The sequence below is a fragment of the Pimephales promelas genome, chromosome 19, assembly GCF_988280905.1.
Source record: "Pimephales promelas chromosome 19, fPimPro1.hap1.1, whole genome shotgun sequence".
Lineage (NCBI taxonomy): Eukaryota > Metazoa > Chordata > Actinopteri > Cypriniformes > Leuciscidae > Pimephales > Pimephales promelas.
Window position 1 is genome coordinate 28,493,007 of NC_142787.1, and position 17,556 is coordinate 28,510,562.

General features: G+C 37.7%; 1 protein-coding gene across 4 annotated transcripts; it reads right to left on the reverse strand.

Annotated features, from left to right (window-relative positions):
- Positions 1-10,692: 10,692 nt before the first annotated feature.
- Positions 10,693-17,491, reverse strand: kiaa1191 (KIAA1191 ortholog). Of its 4 annotated transcripts, none has more exons than XM_039693893.2 (9): positions 17,219-17,491; positions 16,706-16,827; positions 15,735-15,839; positions 15,364-15,557; positions 12,824-12,935; positions 12,593-12,717; positions 12,385-12,488; positions 12,140-12,300; positions 10,693-11,645 (listed from the first exon to the last, which is right to left on the reverse strand). In XM_039693893.2, exons 3-9 carry the CDS (start codon positions 15,760-15,762, stop codon positions 11,437-11,439), a joined length of 933 nt encoding a protein of 310 aa, XP_039549827.2. In that variant the 5' UTR covers positions 15,763-15,839; positions 16,706-16,827; positions 17,219-17,491; the 3' UTR covers positions 10,693-11,436. The 4 variants fall into 4 exon arrangements, with proteins under 4 accessions (XP_039549827.2, XP_039549825.2, XP_088979771.1 ...); XM_039693891.2 differs by having other exon boundaries at positions 12,119-12,300; XM_089123645.1 differs by having other exon boundaries at positions 12,119-12,300; positions 17,209-17,491.
- Positions 17,492-17,556: the final 65 nt, after the last annotated feature.

The window sequence follows — 17,556 nt, forward strand, 5'->3', positions numbered from 1 at the left end:
AACCTGCTCCACCTCTCTGGTTCCCAAGGCAACGTCAGCCCCGCCCACCACTGACTGACTGACTGACTGAAAGGACTGAGTGCTTGATACTAAGGATTCCTGTTTTTGATGATGTTTTTGTTTGTAACGCTAGTTTTCCTTACATTTATTTCAGACTAGACCGTGAATACGCTCAACACAGTGAGCCATGAGTTTTGCGCCACGTATAAATTTGCGTATTCAAATTATGACTTTAAAATGGAGGAACGAAGCAAAGATTTAAAGGGGTCATGAAATACATTTTTTATAATGTTCTTTGAGGTCCACAGTCCACTTATAATGCCACCAAGATTTGTACATCCTAGTTTAGAATAAATAAGCTGCGTTTTAATGGGCGTGTCGCATTCAAGACGTGGAATTACGCCAAATTTGATTGGGTAAAAGATTTTGCTTATTAAAATAATTTTCAAAATCCCCTCCGCCATTACACTTCTGATGTTTCCAAATATCTGGTTACATAGTTGAAACATTTGCCAACAATGTGAAACATTTATGCATGCTTGCTTTATAAGTCTTTGTTGTGGCAAATAACGTTTTTGGAGTTACGACAAGTATTAACTGACAATTAACTGACAAAGGATGACTTGCGCCTTGCGGTGTTTTGTAAAAGGAATTATAAATTAATTTACCATTTGTCACTGGCTATTCATAGTTCATCCATTTCAATTAAGTCATTTGTAGAGCCCTGTTTTAAAATAAAACCTGTTGTGATGTATTTTTACTGATGACAACACAGAAGATGTCACTCACTGAAGCTTTTATTTAGCATTATAGCGACCGGGCTAGATGCTAAATACAAAGAAGAAGCAGCTTTTCCTTTCGACATGGTCTCTCAACGCTGCGACACAGAAACACCTTTCTTCTAGAAATATTGAAGTCTCATTGCTGCGCAAGCATCAGTATTTCTATCCCAGGGTTCATTATTTCTAAAAGAAAGGCGTTATCGCATCAGCTAGCTGTACGCAAAGTCAGTAAACGGAGACGTTCTCCACATGTTCTCTTTCCATATCTGATGATCCAACGCATTAAATATAAATGTCAAAGCAAAGGAAATAATGGTAAATCACAACTATTTAGTTTGACTACGGCGCTACAGTATAAATAGTCATATAGCGATCCGTAGCAGACAAAGCAATAGTGACTCATCATGGTAAAAACACTGTTACTCAGACACAATCTGACTGGAACTTCATTCAAAATAAAGTTAATCCAAGGATCACATTGATGGCCCACAACTTGTATTCCTTAGAGGCAACTATCGTTTTGTTGCTGGAGAAATTTAGCCAATGTATTTACTATTACATGGCATACTTGAATCGGGGGGCGGGGCTAAAGAAAGAGGCCATTGCACTATGATGTAATAACACGACAATCTGAAACGAGTCGTTTTCTGAGCTAGGTTTTAGCTGTTTTTGGGCTAACAAGATAGTTTTGAGTTCTGAGACTTACAGGATATTTTTATATGACCCCTTCTTTGTCAAAACATCAAGGAAAATTTGATTTCTCACTTCATGACGCCTTAAAAAAATGGTATAGAATGGCAATTCTGTATAACAACATTAAGTAACTTAATATAATAAATTATTGAAAACTAGATTAGCCTGTGCATATTTACATACTCCTGTGTAAATGATGACTACATGCTTCTAGTGTTTTTGAGTGTAGCAAACAAACTTCCCACAACCCTAAGAAACATCTAAACGTGACAACCTCAGTCGCCTGACTCCCCCCATATATGCTGTAAAGCCAAAAGTTTGTGGACACCACACCCATGTGTTAGCTTGTTAAGCACATGGTGAGTTGGTTCTGTGAACACTAACATGGAACACGGATACAGGGATTTGATCCCATTTAAACACAAAAGCGTCTTTGAGTTCCTTGTACCTTGTGAAAAAAGTGCGCTTAATTATTGATTGTGAACTTGTGTACTTAAAAGTATATTTTACGAAACTGTACAGATCATAAAATACTGATGAAGGCCAACTCAGAGTAACTTATAAGAGAGTACACTTTCATGACTATTAACTTGTACACTTATTTTGATGTGTTGCCAAACATTTTAAAGTACATGTAAAGTACTTGATTCTAACATAGTGTGTTTAGAATTTTTTTACCTTTACAGGGACTGTTTTTTAAAAGTCAAAAGTTAATATAATTTGAATGTACTACATTTAAAGTTCATCAAAACAATTGTAAAATTACAAATATATTTAAACGAAATTGTTTCAATAGAAGGGACATTTTTAGTTTACCATAAATTATCAATAAATTTAGTACTACATTTTCATATTCCAAATCAAATCAAGTCACATTAATTTATATATGCTTTATACAACACTGATTTTTTTCAAAGCAGCTTTACAGTAATAACAGGAAAATGATGCATTTCTGCTATTGTTCGGAAAATAATAGAGGTAATTATGAAATTACAAATAAAGATGACTAATTCAGTTCTACTAATTGCGTTTACCATACTATAAACTTAAACTATAATACATTTTCATTTAATTGGAATTGAAGAGCATTACATTCAATTAAAAACTCTGTCATCATTTACTCACCCTCATGTCGTTCCAAACCTGTATGACTTTCTTCCTTCAGTGATTGTCCCGCTGCAATAGAAAACAAGCCTCGCCAAACTTTTGTTACGAAATTGGAAGCACATAATTCCAAATGCCTTTGTTAGAATAGAATTAAGGCTTCACTGGAAGTGAGCATTATTTAGGAACTGAATTGTGTTTATTAGAAATGGTTGTAATTGCCATGATTTTACAACAACAATAAAAAAAACTCTTGAAAAGGACTTTTTTTAACCTGCAGTGTTTAAACTTTTTTTTTTGGAGGATGTTAAGTTTATTTCAGGACATTAGGAACTTATTATAGAGAACTAAAATATCAGTGTGAATGTTTCCACTTTTTAACAATTGGTCCTCCTGCAGCTGTAACACTGTAGTCTCTCTTGTCTAGGCATCTGTGTCATGTTAAGCTGAATAAGACACGGGCCCTGTGTGGTCACCATGCAGGGGGCCTATTGTAAAGATTTTTGGATCAGTCAGTCCCCAAACGGACCATAAGAATTTACTCAACTCAAGCCGTACAAGGTGAGCAAAACCGAGGTGAGATGATCTACAGACAGAAGCGGAAAGATTTATAGATTTTAATCTTTTGGTTTGAGTCCAAATATGACTCAGGGATTTCGAATTAAGCAATTTCAGCTAAAAAGATACTTGCTGGAATTTGGAAAACGTTTTTGGTCACCCCTTCTAAATAATGGGTTTGAACTGTTCACTTAATTCCAGTGAAAACAATCTGCCATGTCATACAATGGCGTTCAAGGGAATCATACTTCCGACTTTGTTTTAAAAGTTTTCTGTTCCAGCACAACTGTCCCATACAGAATCCCACTGTTTTCGGGGGAATTGAAACCAGACCTCCTTGAATCTCAGATCCATTATTTAACATTTAGAGGAAGAATGGAAGCTGTAGAGGAGGAACAACTTGCCATTTGTGCTTTTTGATACCCACTTATATGCTGTATCATCCAAGATGATGTAAAGTGATTCATACACTGAACCAGCTTGCTAAGTTGTAAATAACAAACAGATCTATTTACTGTAGTAACAATAAATATTTCTCTCTCACGTAAAACAAATGAGTTCGTAGTTGTTGTTTTAAGCTACGTCAGAATTCTATAATTTATCAAATCAAAACTTGAAAAAAAAACCAAGATGTTAAATATTTGAATATGTGGTGTGAATTACAGTAAATGCTTTAATTGTGTACCCAGTGTCATGAGTGGACAGTCAGTGACCACTAAAAGGGTGGTATAGGCGGCAAACATTCACACCCTCAAATATCTCTCTAACTGAGACAAATGTTGCAAGTGGTATTCCTTTTAGCACCCAACTCATTGTTATCAGTTTATTCTTATCTCACAATTTTCTTTTACTTTTTGTTATCTTGTACTGCATATCAAGCTGGCATCACTTCAGAAGCTACAGTATCATATATTAAATGGGAAATAGGTTATGAAAACTCTTTATATAATGTTTAACAGTTCATGGACATTCATATGTGAAATGAATAAAAGTGAACTGTTAAGATTTCTACACTTTTTAATTACTTAATAAAGAACATTATGAATGTTATTAAGCAGCACTACCATCAAATACACAAAAATTCTTAAAAATCCAAAGGAAGTTTTGAAAATATGGTCGTTAATGGTCATGGTACACTGAAATCCTGTGGGTGAGATAGATTTTTCCATCCCTTCAAACCTTTGAGGTAAATGATGTCATGCAAAGCAGCACAACAGTTGAGATCATTTAGACTTTCTAGTCCAGCCAAATACACTTTGACTTTTGCCATCACTAATGCAAATGTTCAGAAATATTGGCAGATTTATTTTTCTACTTTGCATGGTATAATATAATATAATATAATATAATATAATATAATATAATATAATATAATATAATATAATATAATATAATATAATATAATATAATATAATATAATAATTTCCTGACAGCAACATTGTGTCGGCCCAGATCTGGCCCATATCTGGTACACGGATTCCACTATGTCGCTCTCTGGGAATTATTGACGGTTATTTTCGTCAGTTACAGCTCGTTAGATCTAGCATTCTGCCCGCTTTGAATCAGACGATGAATTTGAATTTGAATTAATTAATTATAGCATTAAATATTGCCGGCTTGATATAACCCAAAAGTAAGAGCCAGAGGCAAATTTCCGAAGGGCTGGCCGAGATGGCGCTGTTCTCTGCGACCTGGAGCTATGAGTCACATAAATACACTCTCGCCTAAAAAACTGCATTCTGTGACACAATAGCAGTGGTATTGCTATTGGGAAAAAAAAGGTTTTTTTTTGTTCGACCGCCATGACAGTAGTGATTAAAACAGTGAAACGGCTCTAGTCCTGATACTGGTGGAATATCGCACGACTGGAAAAGGCTCTCAGCCAATCAGATTCGAGAACCAGAAAGAACTGTTGTATAAAATATAATTTATCTATGTTCATTCATTCATAAACAAATGTTTACAATTAGCCAAAGCCAAATATCAGGTGGCATGTTTTAGTATTAAATACTCCAAAAATATGAGTAACGAACCCTGAATCTGTGTCTGATTAATTATTGTTAGACATGTTGAATTACGAGACATTGAACGGTACTTTTTCTGTACTTTAATGCTTAGAAAAATGAATTAAGAATTCTGCATCATGGCCTCTTTGATCATTCATTTATAGCAAGATTTTTATGTAATTCTATGGGGGTTTCCACCGCTCTATGTATTTCCTGAATACAGAACTATGGATTTAATAGTTCACTGCTCACAAAGTTGGATTAGCCTCATTACATTTGGCTGCTGCGGTGTTCGCGATTAAATCAAGAGCTGTGGTACAGGACCGGACCACTGAGTTCAGGTTGGACTTCTCTTGCTCAGTGCCAATCAAACTGAAAGGCTCAATGCTCACAGCGTCTGCATGTGACATTGGAATGTATGTCAAGTGATTTAACTTCACAAGATCCTCTCATTAATGCATATTATGATCTCGCCCTTCCGCCGCAAGTCACCTCCAATTACTGAGCACTCATTAATGGAAATTACTATTAGTCCCATTTCCCACAAGTCGATCAGGTGGATGATCAAAGGTTCTCGCTAATGTGAATTCATGCAAACAGTAGATGATTTTTAAATATGTAATTCTAATAAAAGTCTAACTCAGTAGCAGAAAAAAACAGCTTATGAACAAAACCATAACTAGTACAAATAGTAACATACCGATGCACTGACCGGCCACAAAAGAAAGTCACTGTTTTGAATTTAAATAGTCTATGATTTGGAACATTAATGCTTATGGTTCTAGCATGTTATATGTTTAGCAACAGTTCTTCAAACCCTGATTGATGGGGTTAAAAAACCATGTAGGAAGATACATCACAGTCATATACCAGGATGACGAAGCCAAGATTCATCAGGCTCAAATTGTGAAAGAATGGAAAGAAGAAATGTAGATGTTCACACATGAATTGGCACCTCTGAATCCAGACCTTAAAGGAGTAGTTCACTTTTAAAAAAACTAACGTTTGCTGATAATTTACTCACCCCCATGTCATCCAAGATACCCATGTCTTTCTTTCTTCAGTCGAAAAGAAATTAAGGTTTTTGATGAAAACATTCCAGGATTTTTCTCCATATAATGGACTTCATTGGGAACCAAACGGTTCAAGGTCCAAAAGACAGTTTCAGTGCAAACTGTAAACTGTTCAAAGGGCTTTAAACATCAAGATGAATGAATCTTTTCCCGAGTCAACTTGTTCATTTCGTTCGTTGAATGAACCAAATTAACGAATATTAATTTTGATGAACGAGTTCGAACAGGAGAGTAACGAACGTGCATCACAGAACAGAGCAAGGTGACCATTTGAGCTTATCAAACTTAAACTTTGTTTTTTTTTTTTTTTTTTTAACGAGCGATCGTTTCGCTTGATAAGACCCTTATTCATCGCCTGGAATCGTTTAAAGCCCTTTGAACACTTTGCAGTTTGCACTGAAACTGACTTTTGGACCTTGAACCGTTTGGTTCCCATTGAAGTCCTTTATATGGAGAAAAATCCTGGAATGTTTTCACCAAAAACCTTAATTTCTTTTCGACTGAAGAAAGAATGTCATGGATATCTTGGAGGACATGAGGGTGAGTACCTTTGGTTAAGCCACGCCCTAGAATGTAGATTGACCAATCACAGCGCAGCCAAGAACGAGCTCCCACAGAGGTCGGACACTTTTTCACAGCGCTCCATTGACTTTCAACACAGGCGTCTCATATTTTTGGTCTCGGCAGGCTATTACCGTCATAGTTTATGGGGCATTTGTAACACAGATACGCATTTCCCAGAGAGGTTGGAAGGGGATGTCCGTTTTTTCCCTTCCCAAAACCGAAGTAAAATCCTGACAAGTGTCGTCTTTGGAAACTGTGGATGTCCTCAGTCAGCTAAACTCCGCAAAGATCAACAAGCACATCTTTTTTTACTTCTAACCTTACTATGAGTGTGAAGTTAAACTAGTTAGACCGTTTTATAATGTTTTAGGTTATGATTTCGGTTCTCATACCGGTTGTTGATACGCTGGCGCAGTGTTTCCCAACCCTGGTCCTGGCGGCACACCAACACTGCACGTATTCTTTGTCTCCCTAATCAAACACACTTGATTCAACTGATCAGCTCATTAACCCATCTGATTATGAGCTGATGAATTGAATCATGTATGTTTGATAAAGGAGACAAAGAATAAGCGCAGTGTTGGTGTGCCGCCAGGAACAGGGTTGGGAAACACGCTGTGAATAAATACAAAGTGTCCGTTTGCTTTGTAATAACAATTATAGAAGTGAATAGAGACCTACCCAGCTTTGCATGAACAGTGTTGCTCCTGATATTGTTAGTCCCAGCCTCCGTCTCGATTAGTAGGAAATGCGGTGGTTCATTTTTTGACTGTGACCGGTAACGTTATGCTTTTGCCTCTATTTTGGATGCCTTGTTGTTTCTTGCGTTTCACCTGTATGTCTTGAATATAGCCTTCGAACGCATATTGCAGCCCCTTTTGCCTACTTCTATCAAAAAAGTTTGATAACATTTCAGCAGGTAGAGCTGTTACAGCAGAAGCCATGCAGAGCGCAGATGAAGTTTGACGGATGTAGCAACAGTAACTAAGGGGGGCGGGGCTTAGCCAAAGGTGAATTATCAGCAAAGGCTTTTTTTTAAAGTGAACTACTCCTTTAAATTCATTGAAAGTCTTTGTGCTGGACTTGTCAATACAAGATCTTGAGGGGGTGGTGATGTCGCAGTGGATAAGACACATGCCTTTGGGGTTCAAATCCACTGTGAGACACCAATGTGTCCCTGAGCAAGACACTTAACCCCTAGTTGCTCCAGAGGCGTGATATATTTAGCAATTGTAAGTTGCTTTGGATAAAAGCGTCAGCTAAATAAATAAATGGAAATGTAAGATCTTGACCAAAAATGTATGCATCCCTTGATGGAAATAATTGTGAGGTTATTTTCATCGAGGAGTCAATGACTCTTTAATGTCAGTCTCCTTCACACAATAGTACCAACCACATCACAAAAACAAAACATACTAACATCCGACATTAGCTTCAGTGTTTTCTCAGTTTCTCTGCTGCTTCATTGGCAGTCTCCTCACATCTGATGCTGCCATGGTAAACACAGGCTTTCCTGGAAGTCCAACCCCCACCAGCCTCCACCCAATAACACTCACACTCACTAATGTAGATGCTCACCTCCTCCCAGAGCCCTATTCTAATCCCACTGTGACGTTGTACTTTTACACGCCGACACATCGTAGGTCATTTCCTACGTTCTCAGTCCCACTGGGATGTCTGGATTTAATATGAGGCCTGGCGGTCCACCCAGCTCAGAGTGTGAAGGTCTCTGTGAGTCACTGTGATAGAGCTATGAGATCACAGTCTGACCACGACTTCAGAGCTCACGGATAACGCTCTGTGGTGTGATGTATAAAGTTATATTGCATTCCTGATGTTACTCATAAAACAGCCAAAGTCTGCCGTGCTTCAAGAAGACGCGCAATCATGATTATGATTATACATGAGGTCAGAATGGCTTTTTGAATTAGGTTCAGTGAGTATTTGGAAAAAAGGTTACATTTCTTTAAAAGTTACTAAAATTAGAAAGCCCCGAAATTACAATGATAATGTAATGCTATAATAATCTTAATAGTATTAATAGAATGAACCTATAATAATACTGGTCTAAATATTACCACAATTTATCCTGTTTTGTTTGTGTTTGGATAATTAATCCCACTGGTTACATTTGTGGTCAGATTTTACTTTTAAAATAGAGTTCATTTGTACATTTACTCTGTAAGATGATGTCTGTGTCCACACTATAATAAGGAAGCATGTAAAAGATGTCATAAAAAGGTCTCTCACTCTGGAACGTGTCAGTGGTTACAACTACTCCATGTGGGAAAATAATTTTTATTTTACTTTGAATAAATAATTTAATATATTGATATTAATTTAAATTAGGTCGAGTTACATTGCTTGAGTAACTGTATTTAAATAGGGAAAACGTGGAGGTGTTTGGTCGCTTCTCTGCTTGGCCCATATTGAATGAACTGGGCTAGTTAACTGTGATCAAAGCAATGAGGCGACAGAGGTATGCATCAACTCGTCTTAGCTAAGGGAATAACATAGCTTAATATAATAAAAAAAAAAAAAACGGTGGAGTATACCCAGTAAAACTGGTCTGGGTAATAATAATGGGTTATTATTACCCAGACCAGTTTTACTCTATCTAGTGTTGGACTCTTATTTTGAAGTGTTTTTTTGTCTCCAGTTTCTGTTTCCCTTGTTGACTTGTTCCATATTTAACCTGATTGTTCCTATCTATTGTTTGCCAGACACCCCTTGTGAATAAATACCCCAGGGTTCCTCATGTTCTTTGTCTGGTGTTGTCACTCTATAGATGCGTGTGCTTGTTGTCAGTTTGGTTTGCTTTCCTTGCCCATGTCTGGATTTATTAGTTTTGCCTGGATTTACTTTATGTTTGCATCAAGATCATACGCTCTCTAATTCCTCTGAAAGAGCCATCGTTACAACCATCTTCTTATAAGTGAAATTAATTACAGATACATGAAGGTTTTTCTTTAATGCAAGTACAATGTAAAAAACGCACACAATAAGTGCATTGTAATTATTAATTGCAATGTTAGTACAAAGTAGTTAAATACACTATATATATATATATATATAGAGTGGGGTCAAAAAGGCCTGCAGGTGGTTTTATTAGACTCAAAGAGCAGAAAACAACTGCTCACATATCCGAGAATGATTCAAGAAATCTCAGTTTACCCACTGAACGTTTAGAGTTGCTACACTAAAAGGAAGCTACTGCCACTTAATGGCAGATCAAAATATTACAAGAGGAAGGGAACATGTCACATGACTAGAAGAAAAATGTATATTCTGGGTTCTCCAGTTTGTTTCACTACATTAGTGAGAACATTGCATAGACTTCTATCAATTTTATATCAGTTCAATGATATTTTCTATCACCTAACCATCATAGAAACTTACAAAACACTAGATTAAACTTTTTTTTATACTGAGGACTTGCTAGCCAGTTGCCATGATATTTCACTCTCACAAGTGTAGCCAAAGCCACACCCGACACACCTTTGCTGTGTGGGGATATAGTAGTCTGGCTCCGCCCTCTTACAAATGAAATGTACAAGAGTCTGGTGGGACCAAGCTAGAGATATAGTCCCCACAATGTAATATACACATCTACACACACACACACACACACACACACACGCACACACACACACACACACACACACACACACACACACACACACACACACACACACGGAGAGAGAATACCAGTCAGAAGCTGGTTAAATTTTGTGGTTTTTGAAAGGGAAGTTTGCATCCAAGTATGAAATTCTAAATAAAGTTTTTTTTTAAATGATTACAAAAGAAAAATGTGTCTACAAAATAAAAGCCCCTGTGTAATAAAAATTTGTATTTGAGAAAAAAAAGGGGGAAACAGGGAATTGCAGGAAAGAAATCCAAAAAAAGCAAAAATCATTTATGTCCATTTATTTATTCATGTATTAACATGTATAATAAAATGAAACGATTTGAAACTTGTAACAAAAATATAAGAAATTCTCCATCCAGAGCGGTTACATTAAATACAATTTTAGCTCAAGTTCTTTCAGTCTTTGAGTCAATTTAGTGCTCTCGTCATTTGCCACACCGTCCTCGACCCAACCGTATCACAATGCTTGAAACGTCATAATACACACAGCAAAGACTTAAAGAATTAAGTTATCACTGAACCTATAGTGTGTATTGATGATGTTACACAGGAAATCACAACATCATTACTGAATATATAACAACTGCTCAAGGCAAACAAAAAAGGTTTTTTTTCCTAACCTGCTACTGTATGTGATGGAACGAAAAATCCAACACATGAAAAACACTGCTTTTCTTCATCAGTCAGCATTAAAGTAAGCCGTGAGTAATTACACCACAGTACATCCAAAAACATTGAGGCACGCATACTCACTCACACTAACTTTAAGTAACACTTAAAAAGGCAAAAAGGAAGCTAACTAAAGACAATTGCCCCAACAAAAGTGCTTATACACACTCGCACGACATTGAGGATGACCACTTACTTTAGACAACAACAAGGCAAAAAGATTCGCCTGTGAAGGGAAAAGCAATCGCTACTGCAAGACAGCACAAGGGAGAGACAGAGAGGGTAGACCAGCTACAGGTTCACTATGTGTACAGCTGAGGTGAATGTAGGGAGTGCCCTCAGAATCCAGAGGGTGTAAGGACGTTCATGTCCCGGTGTTTGAGTTTGTGAGGTCGGGTCACCTGTCTCTTCCCCTCCATGGTGGGGATCTCCATCTTAGGGGGAGGTTTGAAGTTGGGGTCCTCGGCCAAGCGGGTGGCCTGAGCCTTCATCACTTCCATAGGGGTGGGTTTCTGAGCTCCCTTATAGGACTGCAGCGCAAAGCCCCCTGTAAACACACAGGAATGACGTTGGGTGTGCTGGCCCTTGAATTTGATTGGTCGAGCAGTGTTTAATACATATTGATGACGGGACTTGGATAAACATCAGAAGCTGGCTAGTCTGAATGATGTAAAATGTAAACTACTGTTCAAAACTTGGTGCATTATCCTGCTGGAAGTAGCCATCAGAGGATGGGTACATGGTGGCCATAAAGGGATGGTCAGAAACAACAGATTTATTCTCATTCTTAGTAAGAGCCTGCCTGATGATAAAATTAAGATTTTATGAGTAGATTGTAGATAAATTTACAAAGCTGGATTGACAAAAATCACCAAAACCTAGCCTACTGTTATTTTATTAATACTGTTTTTATGATAACATGATCATATCTGATCAACTCATGCTGTTAGAATGAATTATTTGAACGCAATTAAGGGTGATTTTGATATTTAAAGAGTGTGCAGAAAGGTGTCTCCTTACCTGTCATGGCTGAATCTGTACCTGGGTCAGTGGTGGACTTGTTGACTTGAGGCCGAGGTCCAAAAACACCCCAGCGCTCGACAGGTCCGTCACCTGAAGCCAGATCTATGCTGGAGCTAGAGCTGCTGGTCATCTCAGAGCCTGTGAGAGATGCCGTGGAGCCCTGACTAGTGAACCAGCCCCTGCCAAACACACACACAAAATTACAACCCACAAAATGATTAGTGCAAAACAAAGGATGTGAAGCTGCTGACTCATACAGGCACCTGCGTTTCTGCTTGGGTGAGGATTGAGGGGTCACTGAAGGCGTTGACTGATTAGATGAAGGCTGTTTCTCTTCTTTGGGATCCACACTTTGCATTTGAAGCTTCTACAACATCCAATACACACAATTTATGCTTTTAAAAAAAGACCTGTATTGGAGATGTCAGACCAAAATCTATCCTAGCTGATGTAAAGAGGATCTCTGCCTACATGCATCGACTCTGCCAGACGATGGTATCGGGTCTCCTCTGCATTCAGGCCTTTGTGTGGAGTGTAGCCTGTATCGGTCAGTCCTGCCTGCTTCTCGAACCTGTGCATGCTCTCCTGGGTCTGCTCTGTAACAACACAACAGGTCCAATTAGAAATAAACTAAACTTTCCACTAAAGAGCAGTTAACACTGTGAAATATGATGCATGAGGCCACCATCGTGACAGTCTTACTGATGATGAGGGAGTTCATGACAGACGAAGCTTTGGCTTTCACCACAGGGCCTGGAGGTTTAGTGGATTCAAAGGTAGCACTTTGTTTTAGCCCTCCTTCTGACTCATCCTCCTAAACACATACAGGAAGAATTGTTAGCATTAGTCTTAAACTGTGGTATGCAGAATATATACAGTCATGTGAAAAAGAAAGTACACCCTTTGAATTCTATGGTTCATGTTCAGGACTAGAGCGGTACAATTAATCAATTAACTTATATTTGATCAATTAGTTGTAAAAACAATTATTGTGCCATGTGTAACAGTATAATAGATCTGTGCAGCTATTAAAAGTGACAGCAACCCTGTATTACGGATTTGGTTTATGTCGTTATTCATTAATGATAACAACAAAATACAAAGATAAAAATCCCTCACTGCTTTCAAATAAATACATGTTGTGGTTTTAATAAGGATTAATCTATATTTAATGCATACAGTGAAGACAATGCAGTGTTATTTTATATTTGATTACTTTATTCAATTTCTGCTGTACGCTATTATTTCCGTGAATAACATTGTTAGTAGCCTACATCTTCCAGAAAAACTTAAAGCAAGGTTTACTTAAATTGTATTCTCGTTCTGTTATATTTATTTGTCCATTTCCTTTGATCTTATTGTATTGCTGACTGTCTACTTTCCCTTAGTAACTGTTTTGAGATTAAAGTAGCCTATCGATAATTGTGATATTTTTGAAGATGAATTCAGTTAGATTGGAACAAAAGGTGTGCATGTAAACAATGAATGGCAACTGCAGAAAGCAAAAGCTGAATCCCGGCCATTTTGGACGATCTCGATGGCCATACATGTCCGTGAAAAAGAGGATGGTAAAACCTACTATTTAGCTTTCTCCACAGAACAAGAGCCTTCTAGCTTAGCTTCTAAATAAAAGATGGCTATGAGCGGGTTGAAAACACGAGGAACAGCTCCTTCTACTGACTGTATTTTTTTTTCAGACAAAAAGGAGGGAATTTGAAAATACTACAGGTTTTCTACTAATACAAAAAAGCTTAATGCCAAATCCCGAAGTTTCCCATTAAGTACCACTTGAATGCTGCTCGACGAGAGATGGTCCTTCTGTGTCCAAAATGTATCAAAACATCTTGGGACAAGAATGACACTGACAGCTGTCATTGTAAGACAGTTAGCAACTCCGAGTTGGCGACGGTAACTAAGGGGGGCGGGGCATACCAGTCGATTTTTGGCAAGCTTTAGCTGCCGGACACATGGCCTCACATTTGACTCTAGAATACTCTGGCATGCAGAGGAGTTCACGGTCGATTCAATGACTGCAAGGTGCACAGGTCCTGTGGCTTCAAAATAAGCCCAAATCATCAAGTCTCCACCACCATGCTTGACAGTTGGCATGAGGTGTTTGTGGTGATATGTTGTGTTTGGTTTTTGCCTAACATGGCACTGGGATTTATGGCAAAACATCTCCACTTTGGTCTAGTCTGTCAAAAGGACATTGTTCCATTAGTCTTGTGGGTTGTTCAGATGCAACATTGCAAACATAAGCTGTGCTGCCATGTACTGTCACATCCTAACTGAGAGGCCTGTTGTATGGAAGCATGTATCCACCACATCTCATCAATCTCACAATTATTAGTTTACGTTTGCGTGATAAAGTCGCAATTGCAAGCTCAAAGTCAAAATTACGAGATATAAACTCACCACAGCGAGTTATAAAGTCAGAATTGTGAGATATAAACTAGCAATTCTGAGAAAACAAGTCAGTCTTTTTTTCCTCAGAATTGGACTTTTTAACTTGCAATTGCGAATCACAATTCAGAGAAAAGAAGTCAGAATTGCAAGCTAAAAACTCACAATTGCAAGAAAAAAAGTACTTTTAATTTTATAGTTTATTTCTCACAATTCTGAGTTTATATCTCACAATTCCGACTATAGCATGAAATTGCAACTTTATTTCATATCAATCATTTCAATTCTGACTTTATAACATATTTATAGTAAACTCGCAATTTTGAGACAAAAAGTCGCAATTGTCTTACAAAATGTTTTATTCTGTGGCGGAAAAAAGCTTCCATACTGTCCTTCCTAGATTGATGGGCAACAACAATTGCTGATGTGTTTCCTCCTTGGAAACACTTGCTGGTCACACTTGCTGATGATCAATTAATCCAAGGCATATGATTAGCAGTGCCTGACTTCTATTTACTCTCTTAATTCCTATGGAAGCAGTACGGGTGTACTTAATTTGTCACAAATGCTTACTCCATTTTGGTTACTCATAAACAAACTATGACATGGTGTAATATGCGTCCCAGTGTCATGTGTTGTAGTTCATCTGAGGTTGTATTTATCTAATTTTAAGACGTGCCAAGGGCCAGAAGATTTTTTATTATGTCCGATACATAATACCATAGAATTCAAAAGGGTGTACTTTCTTTTCCACATGACTCTATAATGTATGTGTGTGTGTATTGTATTTGCATGTTTATGTGGGCAAATCTGTCAAAGAATAAGAAATCCACACAAACCTCAGCAAGTCGTGCAAACTTCCTCTCCGGTATAACAGGTCGCCTCCACAGGTTGTTGATATTAATGTCATTTGGAGGTGGAGACATAGGCCGCTCAAGATTATCATCATAGCTGAAAGCTCGACGGGTCATCCCGACTGGAATGGACATCCCTCCGAGGAGTCCCTCTGAGGAACCTGGACCTGCTTCCAGGGCTGAGGAAGAGCAAAACAACAACATCTGAACAAACACATTATTTGATACATTTAAAAGTAGAAACTGGTGTGATATAACCATCTACAATCCACTATCCAATGTATGTGACACCCTTGACCCCTTTCACTTCATGCACTTTAATGTGTAACATAAACAGATCTAAATCTCTCCTTTACCTGGAAGATCTCCAGGTCTGGACACCATGGCTACTGAATGAAGTGTTTCTGACCAAAAAGTGAAAACAGCCTGGACAAACCCAATCAAAGGAGACTGGATCAAAACTACAAATGAAATCAAGAGGAACAAGGAACAAGTTACACATTAACCAAGCAATGTTTGATTCTAAGGCCAAAGAACCATTCAACAACCTCAGTTTAATCATTAAAGAGACACAGTTCTGAAATCCTTAGGTCACCCTCTGCATCATTGTGCAAGTGACTGACCACACAACATCATTACCAATGAATAAGTGGCTGAATTTCCAAAATCCCAGATATTATACAATTTATTACATAACATTTATTATCATTGTTGTATGTAAGGAACATCATACATTACCAATCAACACATTTTTTTCAGTCATGTTTTCACTTATTTAGCAAGTATACAAATTCTATTGTGCAGCACCTGATTTAACAAAAATTAAAATGTTTTGTTATGCTGTAAATGACTTTTTTTAATGTTTTAAGAATTCATTTCAAACAAGTAATGGTTACATTCATTCATGATGTCTGACAAAAACATGAAACGCATTAACTTGACCATTAATGGCATGAACCGAATTTTGTTATAAATACTGATATTGAATGACATGGAAAAAACACTGTCATAATATTTTTAGCCGTATTGCCCCAAACCTATTCACGCAATTTTCAAAACATGTGCCACACTTTTTAACCATATGTTAACACTTACCATGTCCTTACTTTATTTAAGACCCTATTTTAATCTTCTTTATCATGCCTTATCCAATAACAAATATGATTGCCTTTGAATAAATTAAATTAATAAATGTAGGTCATGTGGAAGTACTCTAAAATAACTATGTATATCCAAGACAATATGCCTTTAATTTAGCATTATAACCATGACATTTGTCTACGCATTAATGTTCAGATATCAAAAGCATATTTTGTTCGTCTCTTACCTGTTATGGGTGGCTGGATCACCACTGCTAAAGCACAGGTTGATCTTGCTGACAAGCTGAAGTTTGCTCAGTCAGCATTGTGGGACGCCAAGACTAGCACAGCCAGTATAAGACAGAAAAAGCTGGAGAAACACGAGGAACTTGTGACTGACTGCAAGACAAACATTTAGTCCGAGAAGATAGATACCACGTGTGATAAGAAAAATGCATCTGAACATAGTCTATAATAAGACTAAACACCGTTGTTAAAGTGATAACGCAATGCTGGGAAAGGGACCACACCAGCTGTCTGTCCGAATGACGTTGTGTAATACTGTCCACTTTACTGATTTCCGCTAACTTATGTCAACAGCCAACGCACTAGCATTAAACACAGACACAACACACTTCTGTTATCAAAACATTATTTCGGCTAAGTTTGAAAGTAGAAAAGGCACAATAACTGAAACATTAAATAATACCTCACATTTAAACAAATACGACAATGTTTGAATGGTATGTACATGAGCTTACTAGCTGTTCAATCCAGTTTCGGCGACCTGCTGAAACCGGTTTGAGGGATGCGCTGGCGAGCTGAAGCCTTCCCGCACCTCCTCTACAGCAGCTAACAGTCCACCCGAGGTACTGAGGACACGTTTAACCGAATGGTTAAATTACACAGCACATATGTTTGACAAGAGTTCGCATTTCTATCTGCCATAACTTCAACTTCCTTTAGGTCTCGTCTTTGACAATAAGCCAACCACGACAAAACAACTGGGGCTGCAGTCCTCCAATCTCGCGATACTTTGATTTGTTATTATCGTCACAGCAACTGCTACAGTACTTCAACTAGCCGCACGAGGCAGTAA